Raw genomic sequence first — 19,027 nt, 5'->3', positions numbered from 1 at the left:
TCTAAGTTTGTATAAGTGCACTTCAGGATGTTTGCACAGTGACAAAATCACCTAATGATGTATTTCTTGGAACATATCTTTATTGTTAAGTGATACATGACTATATAGGATTATATTTATATTAGATGTAAGTCAACACCCAGTGCCTAATAACAGGAAATATAAATAATATCTCTACTTATTATAATTATGAATACCCCTTGTTAATATTGTAGAAAAAGAAAATCACATTGCAAAATACATCAGATGGAATAAAACATGCCTTCCAGACAGACAACGGTAAGGTATGCCAGTACCTGCTGCACCTCTGCTCTTCCCAGCATAAGTTCCAGCTACAGATGAGAGCAAGACAGAGCAACCAAGATGCCCAAGATATTGGTAAGGAGAAACAGACTATTTCAGATGACTCCTGGGAATATGCAGAATTTTTGCCATCAAGTTTTTAAAGAATTGCCATGTTTAGGATGAAAACTTACAGTGTATATACATGTTAAATGGCTAAATCAAGTCTATAAAGGTGTCACAGATGAAACCACTATTTCAACTTCATGTTCACCCTGAGAGAAGACTCCTAGGGAGTACCTGTTGAAATGTCCATTTTGTGCTTAGCAATGAAAGGCTAGTTGATGTAAACATTATAAAAGTTTGGGCCATGTTCTCTACCCTCAGTAAACTTATCCAATATTTCGAAAGGTAAGACCAACATGCTTGAAACAGCAATACACAGTAGAAGTTCAGGATTTCAGCCAGGCACGGTGGCTTACGCCTGTAATCCCAGCACTTTGGGAGGGCGAGGCGGGTGGATCACGAGGTCAGGAGTTTGAGACCAGTCTGGCAAACGTGGTGAAACCCCGTCTCTACTAAAAATACAAAAAATTAGCCAGGTGTGGTAGTGGGCACCTGTAATCCCACCTACTTGGGAGGCTGAGGCAGAAGAATCATTTGAACCTGGGAGGCAGAGGTTACAGTGAGCTGAGATGGCATCACTGCACTCCAATCCAGGTGACAGTGCCAGACTCCGTCTCAAAAAAATAAATAAATAAAAGTTCAGGATTTCAATAACAGATTATATTGTACAGACTTTATGACCTATACTGTTAGAAGAGGGAAATCAGAGACTAGAGTACTGGACAGGTGGCACTTGAATTGGATATGAAGGATAAAAATAATGCAAGTAGTTTTAAAATAAATGGAAGGGCTTTAGAGATGAGGAAAAGAATATAGGAAACAAGGCAGACGATGGGGGAAGTATGCACCCAGAACAGGACAGTGAAGAGACACACTGTATAGTTTTCTGGGTGGCAGATTTACCACCTATTTGTTTTACTTGGGTGCATCCCTGTTCTGAGATTGAGATGGATAATCATAGTGCCTAATATAAATGGTCAGGAGAATGGTTTTACTTTCTTTTGAAAAGGAGTCAGCAGAAGAAACTAATCTGACTCTGAAAAAATATCTCAATCAGAACTGAAATGTTTAAATTTCAGAGAGATAAAACTGATTTGGTGATTTCTGCAATTAGAGATTAAAATTATACAAAATTTAATTCTGCATAGTAAATTATTACAGGTATAAGTGAAACAGTCAGAAGTATGTGATTTAAAAATTTAATGGAATAGCACTGATGACCTTGTGCAGCAGGATCCTATGAATTCTTTACCCAAACTGTTTCATATTCAGAAAATATTTTCCCCATAAAAGCAGACTGGGGTGATGGCAACCTATGACTAGATGTTTCTCAACCTTTCAGAATCATGATGGGGGTAGAGGTTGTATGCTGATTTAAAATGAAGATTCCGGGAACTTACATAAAACTCAGAGAGCTACAGTCTTTGGGAATTTGGACCCTAGAATATGTACTTTAACAGGCTTTCCTCAGTAATTATTATTTTATTTTATTTTTTTTTTAAGACAGAGTTTTTCTCTTGTCGAAATCTTGTTTTGGTGCAGTCTCGGCTCACTGCAACCTTTGCCTTCTGGTTCAAGCGATTTTCCTGCCTCACCCTCCAGAGTAGCTGGGATTACAGGCACCTGCCACCATGCCCAGCTAATTTTTGTATTTTTAGGAGAGACAGGATTTCACCATGTTGGCCAGGATGGTCTCAAACTCCTGACCATGATCTGCCCGCCTTGGCCTCCCAACTCAGTAATGATTTTTACACATGCTAAAATACAATAACCACTGCTATAAAGTAATCTCATTATTCTCTTTCTACTTTGCTCTGCTAGAAAGTTTATATGCTCTTATATATTTTCAAAGTATAGTGAAATATCAGACCTATTAGAGCCATCACTGTTCTTACTTTGACTAATATTCTATTCAGTACAATCCATAACAACTGAAGGTTACTTCGTTATGGTTGTAGTATAATGAACAGAATCAGAAGACAGAAGTTTGAAGTTAGTCTCTCATCCTCAACATTTCTTATACTGAAGAACAATATAGTATAGCAGTTAAGAGCATGAGCTCAGGAGCCAAATTGCCAGTGGTAAACTAGGCTGTGTTACTTACAAGCCCTAAAACCTTGGGCAAGCTACTTAAACTTTTTGCCTTAGTTACTTCATCTATAAAATGATTACCGTAAGATAATACCTATATCAGAAAGTTGTGAAACGAAAATGAATTCATACATGTAGAGCCCTTTAAAACTACCTGGCAAAAAATATTCAGTAAATATTTACTGAAGTACTCATTATCATTATTGTCATCACCATCATCAACATTGTTTTACCACTAGAAGATAGTACTACTACTATACTATATGCTGCTACACTATGTAATAGCGGTAATAGTAGCAGCAGCAGCAGCAGCAGCAGTAGTAGTAGATGAATGAATGACCTTAGCAAAGTAAGTGACTTTTTGGAATCTCAATTTCTTCATCCATGGAGTGGGGGCTGGGGATACTGTTGTGTATATATATATATATGTATCACAGGTTTATCCCCAGGATCACAACAGCCATGTATCCTTGCTCTCATATGTGAAAGCACTTTAAGATGGTGTGATCTGTATCTTTCCCCTTGGCTTATAGGTAACTGTCTGCCTATTTATTTGTACTACAAGTGAAAACAACTGGTGTTATCTGTGGGAGGTTAATGGGCTAACGAATGTATGCTGCTTCTTTAGAGTCATAGAATATTGGTGCTAGAACCTTACAGGTCATTAAGTTCAAAATTTTACTAATGGAAAAACAGGTTCAGAGAAGATAGTGTTTTGCTCTCATGTCATATATAGAGGTCATATCTCTTAATTCCTAATCCAGTACACTTTCTGTTTGATGAATTTCCCAAGAACTGATTTGCATGGATTTAAGATTAATCAGTTATTGAGCATTTACTGTTTGTAAGTGCACAGTACTATGGGATAAGAGAATAAATGAAGTCCCTCTCCTAAAAAGAGAATATGATTAAGCTGACGATATAAGGAATCACAAAATGGTAGCAGGGACTGAGCAGAAACAGATTAGGAAGTATGAATTGCAGACTAAGTATGGAGCTAGCAAGCCTTTGTGTTCAAATTTTAAACATTAATATTAGGATACAAGTTCATTCTAATCCATGTTGCAGTTCTTTCCAGGTAAAAGGCAGTAGGAAACACCAGATAAATGGTTGGTTTATGATCCCATCCCATATCCAAGAGGAGGCTACAAATGGATTTGAATATATTTTTATTCCCTAATATTTTCACAAAACTGACTAAACTGAGCCAGCTATCCTTATTCCTGCCAAAATTTGGTCTATATTTTCTTTAAGGATGGAGAAATCTGTTGGGTGTAAAGGCATTTCCTTCTGAAGACTTCATTTTGCTTGTTTGATTACAGGCAACTCATAAAGTAAATGAAAATAGAATAGTGTTGTTTGCTCTAATAAAAACTTTATATTTTGAGGTAAATATGACAATGGGACAATGGGAATTTTTTTTTTTTTTTTTGAGACGGAGTCTCGCTCTGTCGCCCAGGCTGGAGTGCAGTGGCCGGATCTCACCTCACTGCAAGCTCCACCTCCCGGGTTCACGCCATTCTCCTGCCTCAGCCTCCCGAGTAGCTGGGACTACAGGCGCCCGCCACCACGCCCGGCTAATTTTTTGTATTTTTAGTAGAGACGGGGTTTCACCATGTTAGCCAGGATGATCTCAATCTCCTGACCTCGTGATCTGCTCGCCTCAGCCTCTCAAAGTGCTGGGATTACAGGCTTGAGTCACTGCGCCCGGCTTGATTATGGGAATTTTTAATGAAGGTGTATTTTAAAAAATCTTTGGTTTTTTAAGGTCTTGTTGTAACTTGGTGCCCACTTCCATTTCAGAGAGAGATAATTGAATTTTCCTAGTGACAATAAGGCATGTTTCTTTAAACTTAATTCTGATGCATGAAGATTAAAAACCTTTAATGTTTTCCTACCTCTTTATGCCTGAGAGAAAATATCAATTATTAATCTTCCTAGGAAGTAGAAGATAAATGAAACAATCCAAGAATCTAAGTCAGTAATCATTTGATATTTTCTTTCTTTCTTCCTCCTCCCCTCCCTCTCTCCTCCTCTGTCTCCTCTTCCTCCTCCTCCTTTTTCTTCAAGGGAGACATTTTCTTTATAAAAGGAAGTTCCCAGTTGTTGTATGTAGCAGTCAAACTTAATTCCATGTAGAATGCAACAACATAGAATTGCTGCTTTCCAGAGGGGATCAAAGGTAGTGCCTTGTGATGTGGGTCACTAACTGCATGAAAAACTAAATCATTTGAAATCCTGCACTCCTATTCTTCATTTACATATACTGCAATGCTTTTGTTATTAGCCTCAAATATTAAAATATCACTGTGACACTGGTTCTTACAAAATAGAATAGCCAAACACTTGTTATAAAGTATCTGTAAATTTAGCCTCTATAAGACAACTTTGGATGTGTATTTGGGAGTGAAAGAAATTGAAGCATAAAGAGGTGCCCTGCTTCCTGATCATGTTAATTTACAGATACTAAAACAGACAGATTAGTACTGTTTGATTCTCCCATTCCTCTGTTGCCTCAGATAAATCATTAAGTCAGCCCAGTGAGAAGGTGGGTTTGGCATAATAGTGAAATAACAAAAGGAATAATTTGCCATAAATGCTTTTTTTTTTCTGTAGCAGCATTATTGAGATATAATTCAATACCATACAGTTCACCCATTTAAAGTATGCAATTCACCATCACCACAATCTGCCTTAAGCTTTAAAAACTCTCTGGGCAAAACTCCTCTGCATAGCTTTTACAGGTGTGTGTTCACCATGTCAGCCCATCCAGGTTTCATCTCTGCCTCTCCCTCTCCCTCTCCCTTTTCTTGGGTGCTGATATTTTAGCAGAGACAGTACTAGCATTGAAAATTTCTGTGTTAAATGTCATTCTTACTTCTGACTGAAACCTATAAGGAATTTGGTGTCAGCAAGCCTGACCCCCAAACATTGTTGAGTCCAAGAAAATCATTAGATGAAGCAGGAAATGTTGAGTAGGCTGCAACTAAGAGAAAGCTAACGAGATGAAGATATGGTATGAAAACCAGATCTTCAACCCTCCTTTTTAAAACCCTGATTGCCACACTTTGAAAGCTACCTACTTATGCTGGCAATCAAAATGATTAAAAACTACATGCTGCTTTTTTATTAACATAATTATTCTCATAAAGGTACTGTGGCGTTTCCATCATGTAAAGCAATCCTATTTCCTTGTAGAGAGAGCTTCGTTTAGGAGCCTGAATCTCCAAGCAGAGTCTGTTAGAGGATTTAATATGGGACGAGCAATCAGCACTGGCAGTCTGGCCAGCAGCACCCTCAACAAACTTGCCGTTCGACCTTTATCAGTCCAAGCTGAGATTCTGAAGAGGCTATCCTGCTCAGAGCTGTCGCTTTACCAGCCATTGCAGAACAGTTCAAAAGAGAAGAATGACAAAGCTTCATGGGAGGAAAAGCCTAGAGAGATGAGTAAATCATACCATGATCTCAGTCAGGCCTCTCTCTATCCACATTGGAAAAATGTCATTGTTAACATGGAACCCCCACCACAAACCGTTGCAGAGTTGGTGGGAAAACCTTCTCACCAGATGTCAAGATCTGATGCAGAATCTTTGGCAGGAGTCACAAAACTTAATAAGTAAGAACATATTAACTAAGCCAATTACGTATTTGTAAATTCTACATTTCATACATTTTTTTTGTTTTGACGTTTTATTATTTTCACCATATTTTTTTACATTAACACTTCCCTCCTACCTTCCTTTTCCCTCTTCAGTTCAAAGTCTGTTGTGAGTTTAAATAGAAGTCCTGAAAGGAGGAAACATGAATCAGACTCCTCATCCATTGAAGACCCTGGGCAAGCATATGTTCTAGGTCAGCAAAAACAAGCTTACCTTCTTTGTCCCGTACCTCATGCTCAGAGGGAAATGAACAAGATCATCTTAATTATCAAATTATTTTGGGTTCCATGTCCTAATTGCCAAAACTGAATATAAATTTTAGGCTACTTAAAACACACCAAATCAAATTAACACGTGATTTAACAAGTGATTGCTTCATGGTACAGACTATTAGCTTCTCTTTTTTTCCCCCTCAGACAGGGTCTTACTCTGTCACCCAGGATGGAGTGGAGTGATCATGGCTCACTGCAGCCGCGAATTCCTGGGCCCAAGTAATCCTCCCACCTCAGCCTGCTGAATAGCTGTGACTACAGGCATGCAGTACCACACCTGGCTTTTTATACTTTTTTTACAGAGACAGGGTTTCACCGTGTTGCCCAGGTTGGTCTTGAACTGCTGGACTCAAGGGATCTGCCCACCTTGGCCTCCCAGGGTGCTGAGATTACAGGCTTGAGCCACCACGCCCAGTCTGTTAGCTTCTCTTGGTCACAGTAGCCGTGACAGTCTTACTAAGACTGTCGTGTGCCATTACTTTAGATTACCTTTTTTGGCTTTTCCTTTCAAGCCAATGTGAATGAACTCTGGTAATTCTATAGTTTTGGAGAAACACTTACTTAGGATGCTTTCAGCTTAGCAGGAACAAAATTGTCTCTAAAACCTTAGATAATTTTATGAAATATGCTATGATGTATAGGTAGAAATGCTTAAGTGGATTTCAGTTTCTTCAAATTCTCCCAGATAGCAGGGCATATTATTTAAGTGAGGGTGTGTGTGTGTGTGTGTGTGTGCATGTGGGCATATATATCTATATATATGCACATACACACACTACCTTTTAAGATAAATAGTTCAGGTTTCCTGTTGTCTTGTGCACCTTAAAAGGGAAATGCACTGGAGTCGATCTTTTAAGCACAGAGATCTGAACTACTACTCAAAATATGAAACAGCATGGGAAACGAAAGGGAAACGAGGATTGTTTCCCTTCTGTTGTCTTACGAAATACTACTAAACTCTCTTCTTAGGCCCAAGGTTTGTTAATTTATCTCTAATTAACCATAGTTTCCTTTTTGTATTCTATAATTGGATTCAGGGTATGTGGAGTAAATGAAGACAAAAGAGAACTCTGCATTATAATACATAAATATTTATGGAAGCAACATTACTTTATTAATGTAGGCTTTCGCAGCTTTCAGAGATTATACTATCATCAATTTAATTTCAGTCAGTTTAAAAAACTTAGATAAAAGGCAAGATTTCATTCTATAGGTAACTATGTGTTGAAAATAGGCTAAGAGATTGATCTTTTAGGAAATACTTTTCAAAGTATATTCACATATAACGGGGCCTCATACATTCTAAACTATTTTCATTAAGAAGGCTTTGGTCTACATGAAAATTCATTACATATCAGAAGGAAGATAGTAAATATTCTACAGAAAACATAAAACACTCTTAAAAGGAAATTTTTCTGCATTTTGTATTTATTCATTCTTACTATTTGAATAATGAATTTTCTTTTAACACTTGAACAAATGAAAAACTCATTCCAGTTTCATCATTTTCATGTTTGATATATCAAAATATTTTCAGAAACAATATGTTTGTGTTTAAATTTATGCTGCAAAATAAGTTATTATTCTTAGCTACTATTTAAAATAGTGAAAATGCCCATTGGAGGATGTTTTCTCAATGTAAATGCAAAATGTTGCTGCCTTATTGTTTTATTGATTTTTATGAACTTATCAGAAGAAATTACTTCGATATCTAGCATCTGACCATCTTATGAAATGTCTAATAATTTAATTTATGCCACAGGAACGACTATGCATAGTTGTGGAAATTCTTCATCCCAAGTACCCTTAAAAGAAAATGGTAGGTTTACAAAACATTTTTCCCCTCATTTCCATCATTTCTTTTCTCTTTTCTTGTACCTTAATGAGATAGTCTTGGACCTAACAATGAAGAGTCTTGAGTTCCATGCCGAGGATTTAATCTTATATTGAAGTTAAAGGAGAGTTGTATTTTTCAGCATCATGGTGATGTAATGGGACCTCTGACTGAGGCTAATGTTGATGAAATGACAAATTAGAGATAAGGACACTAATTGGGAAGCTAAGATAATAGTTCAGGTGAGAGATAATTTCTATTAAAAAGAGTTTTAACTGAGGCAGTTATTTTAAAGGGATGCTTGAGCTGAATCTTGGGGGGAAAGGAGGATTTATTCAGACAGAACAATAAAGATAAGCATTCCGGATCAAGGGCATAGCATGGTCAGAGACATGGAATCATGAGAAAAGAGATTTAGGGAACTGCAGGAGTCTCAGTATGGTGGCATGTGGGGACCAGGGTGAAGTTTGAGAACTAAGTAGGACCAGTTTTTAATCTTATGCTAAATATTATGAGGAGACTTTGAAGACTTTAAATGCTGAGATTATAGTTTAGAAGGAATCTAAGAAACAAAATCATAGGAAGAAGACCAGAAATGTCCAGTGACTTGAACATCATTGGCTTCAAAATTTTTAGAATTTAAATTGCAAAGTATTTTCATATACATTATCTTATTTGATCTTTCTGACAACTTTCATGAGTAGAAAATGTTTTACTACTATCTATACACTACTTTCCTCCAAAAATGTTTCAGTCTTAGACTCCTAAAGTTGAAATAATTAAAAGCCTGATGAAGAAAGAAGCCATTCTGTTAATTAAAATTACTAATACATCTAAACTTGATGAAGTTGTAAATTTAGTTTCAATATTCCTATAGCCAGGGTAAAACAGAAGGCATAAGACTGAACTATATAGAATTGCTGGGGTTTTTTAGGTCAAAACTGTCAAACACCAGAGTGCTATTTTGTATAATTCTCATTCTCTAATTAAAATACACATACTAATTCTTTAAGAGAGAAAAAATTTTCTTGGAATTAAAATTGCTTTTAAAAGTAAAACTACACACAATGTCTTAAATACTCATAGCAAATGAAGGTAAGGTTTCTTTCCTTCTCATTTTATTTTTGAATGTATCAGTCCTCAATATGAGGGCCTATCATTAAAGAAAAAATTATTGAACTTATACTTGGACCTAAATTGGTAATCCTGTTATATAGCTTTCTAGTGATCAAACTCCTTACATGAACTGAATTTATACCTGTATACCTGAAATACCTCAGTTATTAACATGTCCCTATGGTAGTAGAATGCCTGTATACCTGAAATGCCTTAGTTATTACCACATCCATATGGTAATAGAATGCCCGTATACCTGAAATACCTTAGTTATTAACATGTCCGTATGGTAGTAGAATGTCTGTATACCTGAAATACCTTAGTTATTAACACGTCCATATGTAGTAGAATGCCTGTATATGTGAAATACCTTAGTTATTAACACGTCCATATGTAGTAGAATGCCTGTATATGTGAAATACCTTAGTTATTAACACATCCATACGGTAGTAGAATGCCTGCGTACCTGAAATACCTTAGTTATTAACATGTCCATATGGTAGTAATTATTGCCTAACAGTTATTTAGTACATACTGTGTGCCAAGCACTGTTCTGAGCATTTTTTATTATTTCTTATTTAATGCCCACAACAATCCTATGAGGTGAGCGTTAATGTTATTTTTTTTTTTTTCACAAATGAGAAACCAAAGCATAGAGAGTTAAGTTGTGCAAAAGGTCACAAAGTTAGCAGGTAGTAGAGCTGTGATTTGAACAAAGGCAATCTGTTTCTAGAGTCTACGCTCTAATCTACTCTTTAGACCTCCTCATAATGTGATCATGCCTAAGTATTATTTCTCCCTGCTAAACTTTTGAAAGAAGCTAGATAATAACCTATTCAAGTATGAGAATTTTTAATGTGTTTTAGCTTAGGTTATGGTGAAAAAGAATATGAATGTACATTGGATAGCCAATGAGCATGAATTTACATTGGGTAGTTTCTCTTTTTAAACCTTCAGAAGCCTTAAAATCTCACCTGCCCTGGACAGTAGGGCCAATCCACCTTCATATAGAGGTATGCCTCAGTTAGCTTGCAAACAAGGCTATATTTTCCTCAAAACTCTCTTTGAATCTGGCCAAGTAGCCTGAATTAGTACTCTGTTGAGAATCAAGTTTTCACATAATAAAGCATGGCAAACATGTTTTTGCAAATAGTGTAACTAAGGATCAAAAAGTAAAATTACTTTCCCATGCGTCAAATATGGAACCTCTTACTCTAATTTCAGTGTTTTTCCTGCTGGTCAGGATTATTAGATGAAAATTATAAATCAACATCAGTTAATATTAAATCATTCATCACTTAGAACAAGGATGAAGGTATTATATTCACTCTTACCTTTTTTTTTTTTTTTTTTTTTTTTTTTGAGACGGAGTCTCGCTCTCTTGCCCGGGCTGGAGTGCAGTGGCCAGATCTCACCTCACTGCAAGCTCCGCTTCCCGGGTTCACGCCATTCTCCTGCCTCAGGCTCCCGAGTAGCTGGGACTACAGGCGCCCGCCACCTCGCCCGGCTAGTTTTTTGTAGTTTTTAGTAGAGACGGGGTTTCACCGTGTTAGCCAGGATGGTCTCGATCTCCTGACCTCGTGATCCGCCCGTCTCGGCCTCCCAAAGTGCTGGGATTACAGGCTTGAGCCACCACGCCCGGACTGAAATTTGAAAGAAAAGATAAAAAAGTCATGATTCTTCCAATCTCACACTTTGAAAAGGTAATATGGAAAGGATTCTAATCCCTTGATTAATTGTGATTTCAAAAACAAAAGTTGCTCAACTTAAAAAATAACAGTCGTTATTTTCCTTTATAAGAGTAAAAACAAAACTATGTAAAACTTTTCCAAGAATTACGTAAAATTGATTTTAATGTTTCTTGTTTTACTGTAATTATTATACAGCAATTGAAAAGTAACTTTTAGCTAAGTTTGTCATGTTGCTTCCTGAAGTGTCCAAACCACAAACTGTAGATGGTCACCAACTTATCATGGTTTGACTTTACAGTGGTGCAAAACAAATAAGCAGTCAGTAAAAATTGTCTTTTGAGTACCCTTACAACCCTTCTGTTTTTCACTTTCAGTACAGTATTCAATAAATTACATGAGATAGTAACCACTTTATTCTAAAATAAGCTTTGTTTTAGATGATTTTGTCCAACTATAAGTTAACACAAGTGTTCTGAGCATATTTAAGTTAGACTAGGCTAAAGCTAGGACATTTAGTAGGTTAGATGTATTAAATGCATTTTTGACTTAGGGTATTTTCAACTTTTGATGGCTTTGTCGGGATGTTTAAAACCTACCACAGTTTAGTGCCTTTTTATTCTTAGTTGGGATGAGAACCAGAGCAACTCAGCCATTAGTCTCCTTAAGCCATTTTCTCTTTCTTCTTTCATTTTATTCTGTCTTTACTGCTTGCAATTTTGCTTTTCTGGGAACTGTATGCCTAATGGACATATTAAGTATCTATCATAGAATAATGGATTTCATCAGTGTCCAAGTATCCCAATTCCTGAACAGTGGGTGTTTAAATGTGAAACTTGAAGGAGGAAATGGAAATTTAAAGCAATGATCATCATTTAATCATTTTACAAAGCACTTTGATTTAACATGTTCTCTCTTACCACCTCATCAGTGTGGTCACTTAAAGGCTATACTGATTTCAATTCCTAATGTGACCTCACCCCCTTATTTGTTTTATTTAATCGTATGGGTTTTGTTCTGTGTTGTTTTGTATTCCTTCTAGCTAAAAAATAGAGCTAATTGCCTATTTTTTGATAAAAGGATCTTGGATACTTAAACTCATTGAGCAAGGCATTAAATAATGGATGGGCTTTTGCTTAGGATTACCTAATATGTAAAGTATTTCACACCATTGTCCAATGATACTTTTTGAAATTTAATTAATGAAATCATTAGAAATGCCGAATTACCACTACTCTTATTGCTAATAACTAACTTTGGGTCAAAAAGAAACAACAGAATAGGAATATATACTCTACAGAGAGCTAGCAAACTTGCACCAAAACAGTATTGAGATAGAAGGCTAATTCACTCCTGAGAGGAAATTATTGTTGTTACTGTCTTTTGAAATTAAAAGAATTTATTTATACAATATGAAGTATCACATTACATCATTTAAGCATCAATACAAGTTTTGTGACAAAATTACTATTTGTTTTGTGACATATTAATACAGTGTTAAGTCCATGGGTTGTTACATGTTGCACATACAGAAATAAAGTCTGTTTTCATACTGATTTGGTTGTTACAAAAATGCATACCAAGGTTTAAGGAAATTCTGGCTTACAGTTTAGTGAAACCAAAACCTCTCATTTTCAGAAAGCTTCAATATACTTGAAAAGTATGTAGAGTTGAATTTGAAGATTCACTTTACAAAAATATCCTTAGGAATATGTTGAACAAACTCACCATCGCCAACACCTTCACACACAGACCAATTTGAACTGTCATTGTAATTGATGTTAGGAAGTGTGTGTGTGTTTGTGTAAATGCTTGAATTGCAAAGTGGATGAATTAATTTGATAAGCATGTCAATTAAGTGTCATATTTATTGGTTTAAGAGGTTATTTGTGAATGATTAGCCTACTTTAAAAAACCTAGTGGAAATAAGAAAAAATAAATTCTAGTTCTCATGATGACATTCATTCAATTTATTTAACTAGGATTTATCAAGTACTGACTTCAGGCATTTTAATGGGCACTGATACTAGTTATTATGTTGAGCAGGTCACAAAGTGTTACTCCTCATCTGCAAAACAATGGTTAAAAATCCCTTTACTTGCAAGATTGTTTCACAAATAGAATTTGAAATGAATGAAGATCCTTTGAGAGTACATGTGCTAGACAAGGAATTATTAACAGGACTATTAAAAATAGATCCAGTTTCTGACCAGGTGCCGTGGCTCACACCTGAAATTCCAGCTATTTTGGAGGCCTAGACAGGAGGATCACTTGAGGCCAGGAGTTCAAGACCAGCCTGGGCAACATAGAGAGACTCCATTTCTACAAAAATAAAAAATTAGCTAGGCGTGATGGCACGTGCCTGTCATACTAGCTATTCAAGAAGCTGGGGTGGGAGGATCTGCTTGAGCCCAGTAGTCGAGGCTACAGTGAGCTGTGACTGTGCCACTACACTTATCCTGAGCAGCAGAGCAAGACTCTGTCTCAAAAAAAAAGAAAAAAAAAATCTAGTTTCTTCTTGCTATTTGACTCAAGAACCTATTAAGAATATTTTACTAATTATAAATTTAAATGTCAACCATTAATTAGAAGGAATGTTTTAATATATTGAGCACTGTCAAATTCAGGGAGTCGATTGTGGTGTAACGGACAGAAAACCTAAATTGAAAAGTTCAGCTCTTTCCTGTGCTAGCTGACTAAATTTGTGCAAATCATTTAACCTATTGAGGTTTATTTAATCATTTGTAACTGAAATACACTTATTTCAAAAGGATAGCTTATGAAGAATAAATGTAATATGTAGTCATTTTATAAATTATAAATCACTATAAAAATATAAAATGTTAACAGTATCAGTAAACTTAAAATATATGTTTAAGTGACTGAGCAATTAACATACTTTGTTAACATTTAAATTGTTAAAACAAACTGACAGTCTTAATGCCTGAGCATGTTATATTTATTTTTAAATTATAAATTCCCAATAGATGTGCTACACAAAAGATGGAGCATAGTATCTTCACCAGAAAGGGAGATCACCCTGGTGAACCTGAAAAAAGATGCAAAGTATGGCTTGGGTAAGTCACTGTGAGATTCTTGAAGGTCTATGATTCTTGAGGATTCAGAGGAAAAGTCTATAGCATAGCATTGGCATTGCAGCACCAGCTCACTTCTGATCTCAAGATACTGACTGGCTGCCCACTCACAAGCCCATCACCCTACCCACCCAGTCCACCAAATGCCAAATATGAGATGCCTACAAGAAATACTTCCACAAAATTTAATATGTGTTACCTATTAATCATTTAGTATCAACAGTCCCCACATTTCTGTGTTTCAGGCAGGCTAATCATTAGTCTTTGCAAGCAGCAATATGAAACTCTTTTTTAAATGTGTTGTTTTACAGGATTTCAAATTATTGGTGGGGAGAAGATGGGAAGACTGGACCTAGGCATATTTATCAGTTCAATTACCCCTGGAGGACCAGCTGACTTGGATGGATGCTTGAAGCCAGGTACTTTACATTTTGGTAATTTTCTAAGTATTTTCTGACAGGCATAAATTTGCATGGGTGGAGAAAATGGAACTTAGGCCAAACAAAAATATTGAGAAAGAAATGATATTTCTAAGATTCAGAATAAATGTATCTTTGTTGTTGAAAATACTGGATTCTCTATTTGTACAGGAGACCGTTTGATATCTGTGAATAGTGTGAGTCTGGAGGGAGTCAGCCACCATGCTGCAATTGAAATTTTGCAAAATGCACCTGAAGATGTGACACTTGTTATCTCTCAGCCAAAAGAAAAGATATCCAAAGGTAATGTTGTGAATGTCTCTTATGTATTCTATGTCACTTTTCTGTCTCATTCCTTTTTAGTGGTATTTGCACAAAAGTGGATTCATTGTGTACAAAATTGATGCAACTTAAGTTAACTCTGATTATTTCGTGTATTCCATCTCCTTTCTTAAATCAGAGATAGAGTCATTTATCATTGTGTAGTTAATATTACATAACAGTTATATATAAAGTCCTGTCCTGAACCAGTGAAAAGGAAAGAACAACCACCAAAACCCAGAAATTTTAAAACAAGAATATATCATTTTGTCTCATTATCCCAGTCTTTAGCAGTTTAGAGACAAAGCACTTGATGAAGATCAGATGACCAGCATTTGAGCTTCACCTGTGCCTTTTATTAGGTGTATGACTTAAGTCTTCTTGAGCCATAGTTTTCTTTTGTTTTTACTTAAAGAGTAGACAGTGATCTTTGTCCTGCTTTGTCTGCCTTGCACAGAGTTATTTGTTATGAGGATCAAGCGGTAGCACAGTGTTTGTGGAAGAAGCACACATAGCCCCTGTGGCATAGAACAGTGCAGTGGGAAACAGAGAGGGTTACAGAATCCAGGGTCAGATTCTGTCTCTACCACCTAAAACTGTACACCTCGAGCAAATCACATGAACCTTCTAAGTCTCACTATGCTCATATATCAAATGGTGACTATAAACATGCTTATCCTATAGATTATGAAAATTAATTGAGATAATGCATGTAAAGAATAGCACATTGCCTGGTGCATATGAAGCATTTAAATGTGAATTTTAGCTGTCATTAATATTGTTCTTCAAAAACGTTAAGTGCTAGATACAAGTAAGTTACCTTCATGCCAAAGATACTGTGAAATACATAAAAGAATTAGTAAAAAAAAATTAGCCGAAAAACAATTTTAGATAGTGAATTTTAGACATAGCTTTGGATTCTTACGATAAAATAGAAGATGAAAAACATGAACTTATTGTATGTTGTGACAAAATCTTATTAAAATATAGATGAGTCATTTTGACTATGGTTTCTTCTTACTGAATATTATATGCATTTTGTATGTCTGTATATGTACATATATAAATAATATGTTACACACTTGTTTACTGTGAGCAAACACAATGGATAGATGGGAAATAGAAGACACCACCACTGCCCACAGGAGCCTTATATAATCTAATTATAATTTAGTCACATTAGGCAAAGGAAGACAACTGCAGTTGGAAATGTTGTAACATACTTCTAAGTTTAAAGCAGCCAAGACCAGAAATTTTTCATTGGGTCCCATTATTGACCATTTTTTAACCAAAAGGATCATAGGAATTCAGAATAAATGTATTGCCCCCTGAATAAAGCTCTAAGGGATTTCCATCTTACTCATGCTTTCAATAGATGTTTTATAGAAAATTTATTCATTTGTTCAACATTTGAATGTTCAACATTCATTTCTTCAGTGCCTGTGATGTGCAAGATAAAAAAACTCTGCCCTAATAGAACTTACTCTTTATCGGGGGAGGCAAGTATTCTTGTCTGACTAGACAGATTTTTAATCGTAACTATGGTAAGTGTTAACAAGAAGCCCAAGGTGCCAAGAGGGCATATAACAGAGGAACTTTACCTATTGTGAGGATCAGAGGAGGCTTTTCTTATCAGCAGAGTTTTGTGTGGTTTGTTTTTTCTGTCCATGCTAAATAAAAATTAAAAGCATAACGTTAAAAGTATACATCTGTGAAATTGTTTCTTCAGAAAGCTAGGTGAGTCTTATCATGGTATGTAACTATTTTGTAGTGTCACTTTGAAAAGAATTAAAACCCAAAAGAATGTAGAAAATTACCAATGTGTATTCTAGCTACCCCTGTTAATTGTTAGGCACCAAAGAGGAAGGTTTTTAGTTTTGTTTTTGTTTGCTAATTTTTAAAGTTACAGAATACATACTCATTTATTAAAAATAAATCCAATGGGCCGGGCGCGGTGGCTCAAGCCTGTAATCCCAGCACTTTGGGAGGCCGAGACGGGTGGATCACGAGGTCAGGAGATCGAGACCATCCTGGTGAACACAGTGAAACCCCATCTCTACTAAAACTACAAAAAACTAGCCGGGCGAGGTGGCGGGCACCTGTAGTCCCAGCTACTCGGGAGGCTGAGGCAGGAGAATGGTGTGAACCCGGGAGGCGGAGCTTGCAGTGAGCTGAGATCAGGCCACTGCACTCCAGCCTGGGCGACAGAGCGAGACTCCGTCTCAAAAAAAAAAATAAAAAAAAAATAAATCCAATGTATGCAAAACGTATGAAATAAGAAGTCAAAGTCCCCTTACCCCCTTTCGTAGGGAAACTTTTTGGCATACATGTAGCCTTCTGTGTAGAATAGATATATATGTGATGTGTGTGTGTGTGTGTGTATATATAAAACAACATATATGTACACTATTTATTTTTTAAAATCTGTTTTATACTCTAAATGCCATTCTGTAACTGCTTACTTAACATATTCTGTTGCTATCCATGTGCATGCATATCTTTTTAATGCAACATTATATTTATGTTATAGATATATCAAAACTTATTTAACTTTTCTTCTATTGTTATGTATCCAAGTTAGCTATAATTCTATTATAAATGTTACTCCAATAAATACGCTTTTTAACACACCATTGAAAATGTACGTATTTCGCCGGGCGCGGTGGCTCACGCCTGTAATCCCAGCACTTTGGGAGGCCGAGGCGGGCGGATCACAAGGTCAGGAGATCGAGACCACGGTGAAACCCCGTCTCTACTAAAAAAATACAAAAAATTAGCCGGGCGCGGTTGTGGGCGCCTGTAGTCCCAGCTACTCGGGAGGCTGAGGCAGGAGAATGGCGTGAACCCGGGAGGCGGAGCTTGCAGTGAGCCGAGATCGCGCCACTGCACTCCAGCCTGGGCGACAGAGCGAGACTCCGTCTCAAAAAAAAAAAAAAAAAAAAAAGAAAATGTACGTATTTCTAGAGGTTAGTTGCCTGGAACTAGATAAAAGAGTATGTACATTAAAATTTTGACAAGTGCCACCAAATTGGACTACAAAAAGTTTTACCAATTTATAGACTAACCAAGTAGATATAGCAGTGCTTTTCTCCTCATACCATCAGTGGTGCTTGAAATTATCAGTCATTCTCATTTTTGTCAGCCAAATAAGTAGAGAACTGCATTAAACTGCAGACCCCTGAGCAATAGTGAGAATGTCTTTTCATATATTTACTATTTGTATTTTACTCTGAATTTCCAGTCTACATATCCCTTGTTCCATGGGAGTTTTGAAAACCTCTTTTTTGTTGAATTTTAGCAACTCTTTGTATATTAGGGATACTAATTCTTTGTTTATTGTTTGTTGTCAGAAATATTTTCTCTCTAGTTGCTCATTACTCTTAATTTTTCCCTTGTCGTCAATTACTACATAAAACTTTTAATTTCTTATAAATTCCCATCTTTAATTCCCTTACATGTGCCTTCGGTGGTTTGTGTTTTCAGAAAGCTTTCTAAAGTGGCTTTTTGTATGTTTGTTCTTTGAGACAGTCTTGCTCTGTCACCCAGGCTGAAGTGCAGTGGTACAATCACTGCTCACTTCAGGCTCTGCCTCCCGGGTTCAAGTGATTCTTCTGCATCAGCTTCCTGAGCAGCTGGGACTACAGGTGCACACCATCATGCCCAGCTAATTTTTGTGTTTTTGGTACAGACAGGGTTTCACCATGTTGGGCAGGCTGGTCTCGAACTCCTGGCCTCAAGTGATCTGCCTACCTCGACCTCCCAAAGTGCTGGGATTACAGGATTACAGGCATGAGCCACTGCGCCTGGCCTAAAGTGGCTTTTGATAAGAACTATATATAAGCAATTTGGAGTTGCCTTCCATGATAATCACTTGGAGTCCAAAAAAATGCAATCTAGTAGGTCAATATAAAGTAAGTGTGCAAATTACTATTTAATAAGGACAAAGTATGTTGGATACTAAGAAAATAGAAATTATCTATGGAATCAGTAGAGTCTTCACAGAGGATACTGGTTTGAAGTGGGTCTTGGAGAATGGAAATGGGGAGTTAAGGTGAAAAGGGTATGCATTTCAATAGAGGTTGTCACAAGAATGACCGAAGGAGAGAGACAAAGAAAGTCTACCA

General features: G+C 36.5%; 1 protein-coding gene across 10 annotated transcripts in view; it reads left to right on the top strand.

Annotated features, from left to right (window-relative positions):
- Nucleotides 1–19,027, top strand: part of LOC105479667 (protein tyrosine phosphatase non-receptor type 13) — a 225,357-nt gene that overhangs the window by 149,665 nt on the left and 56,665 nt on the right. For 6 of the 10 annotated variants that reach the window (XM_011737769.2, XM_011737767.2, XM_071093330.1 and 3 more), the window contains 7 exons: nt 216–378; nt 5,698–6,115; nt 6,254–6,351; nt 8,193–8,249; nt 14,056–14,145; nt 14,475–14,582; nt 14,754–14,885. In XM_011737769.2, the coding sequence (XP_011736071.2) occupies nt 216–378; nt 5,698–6,115; nt 6,254–6,351; nt 8,193–8,249; nt 14,056–14,145; nt 14,475–14,582; nt 14,754–14,885 (1,066 nt within the window). The remainder of the gene's footprint in view (nt 1–215; nt 379–5,697; nt 6,116–6,253; nt 6,352–8,192; nt 8,250–14,055; nt 14,146–14,474; nt 14,583–14,753; nt 14,886–19,027) is intronic. The other 4 variants (XM_011737770.2, XM_071093332.1, XM_011737771.2 and 1 more) reach the window with 2 other exon arrangements.

This window comes from Macaca nemestrina, chromosome 3, assembly GCF_043159975.1.
Source record: "Macaca nemestrina isolate mMacNem1 chromosome 3, mMacNem.hap1, whole genome shotgun sequence".
NCBI lineage: Eukaryota > Metazoa > Chordata > Mammalia > Primates > Cercopithecidae > Macaca > Macaca nemestrina.
Note: the sequence above shows the minus strand (reverse complement) of the source record. Positions and strands in the feature narration are given on the sequence as shown.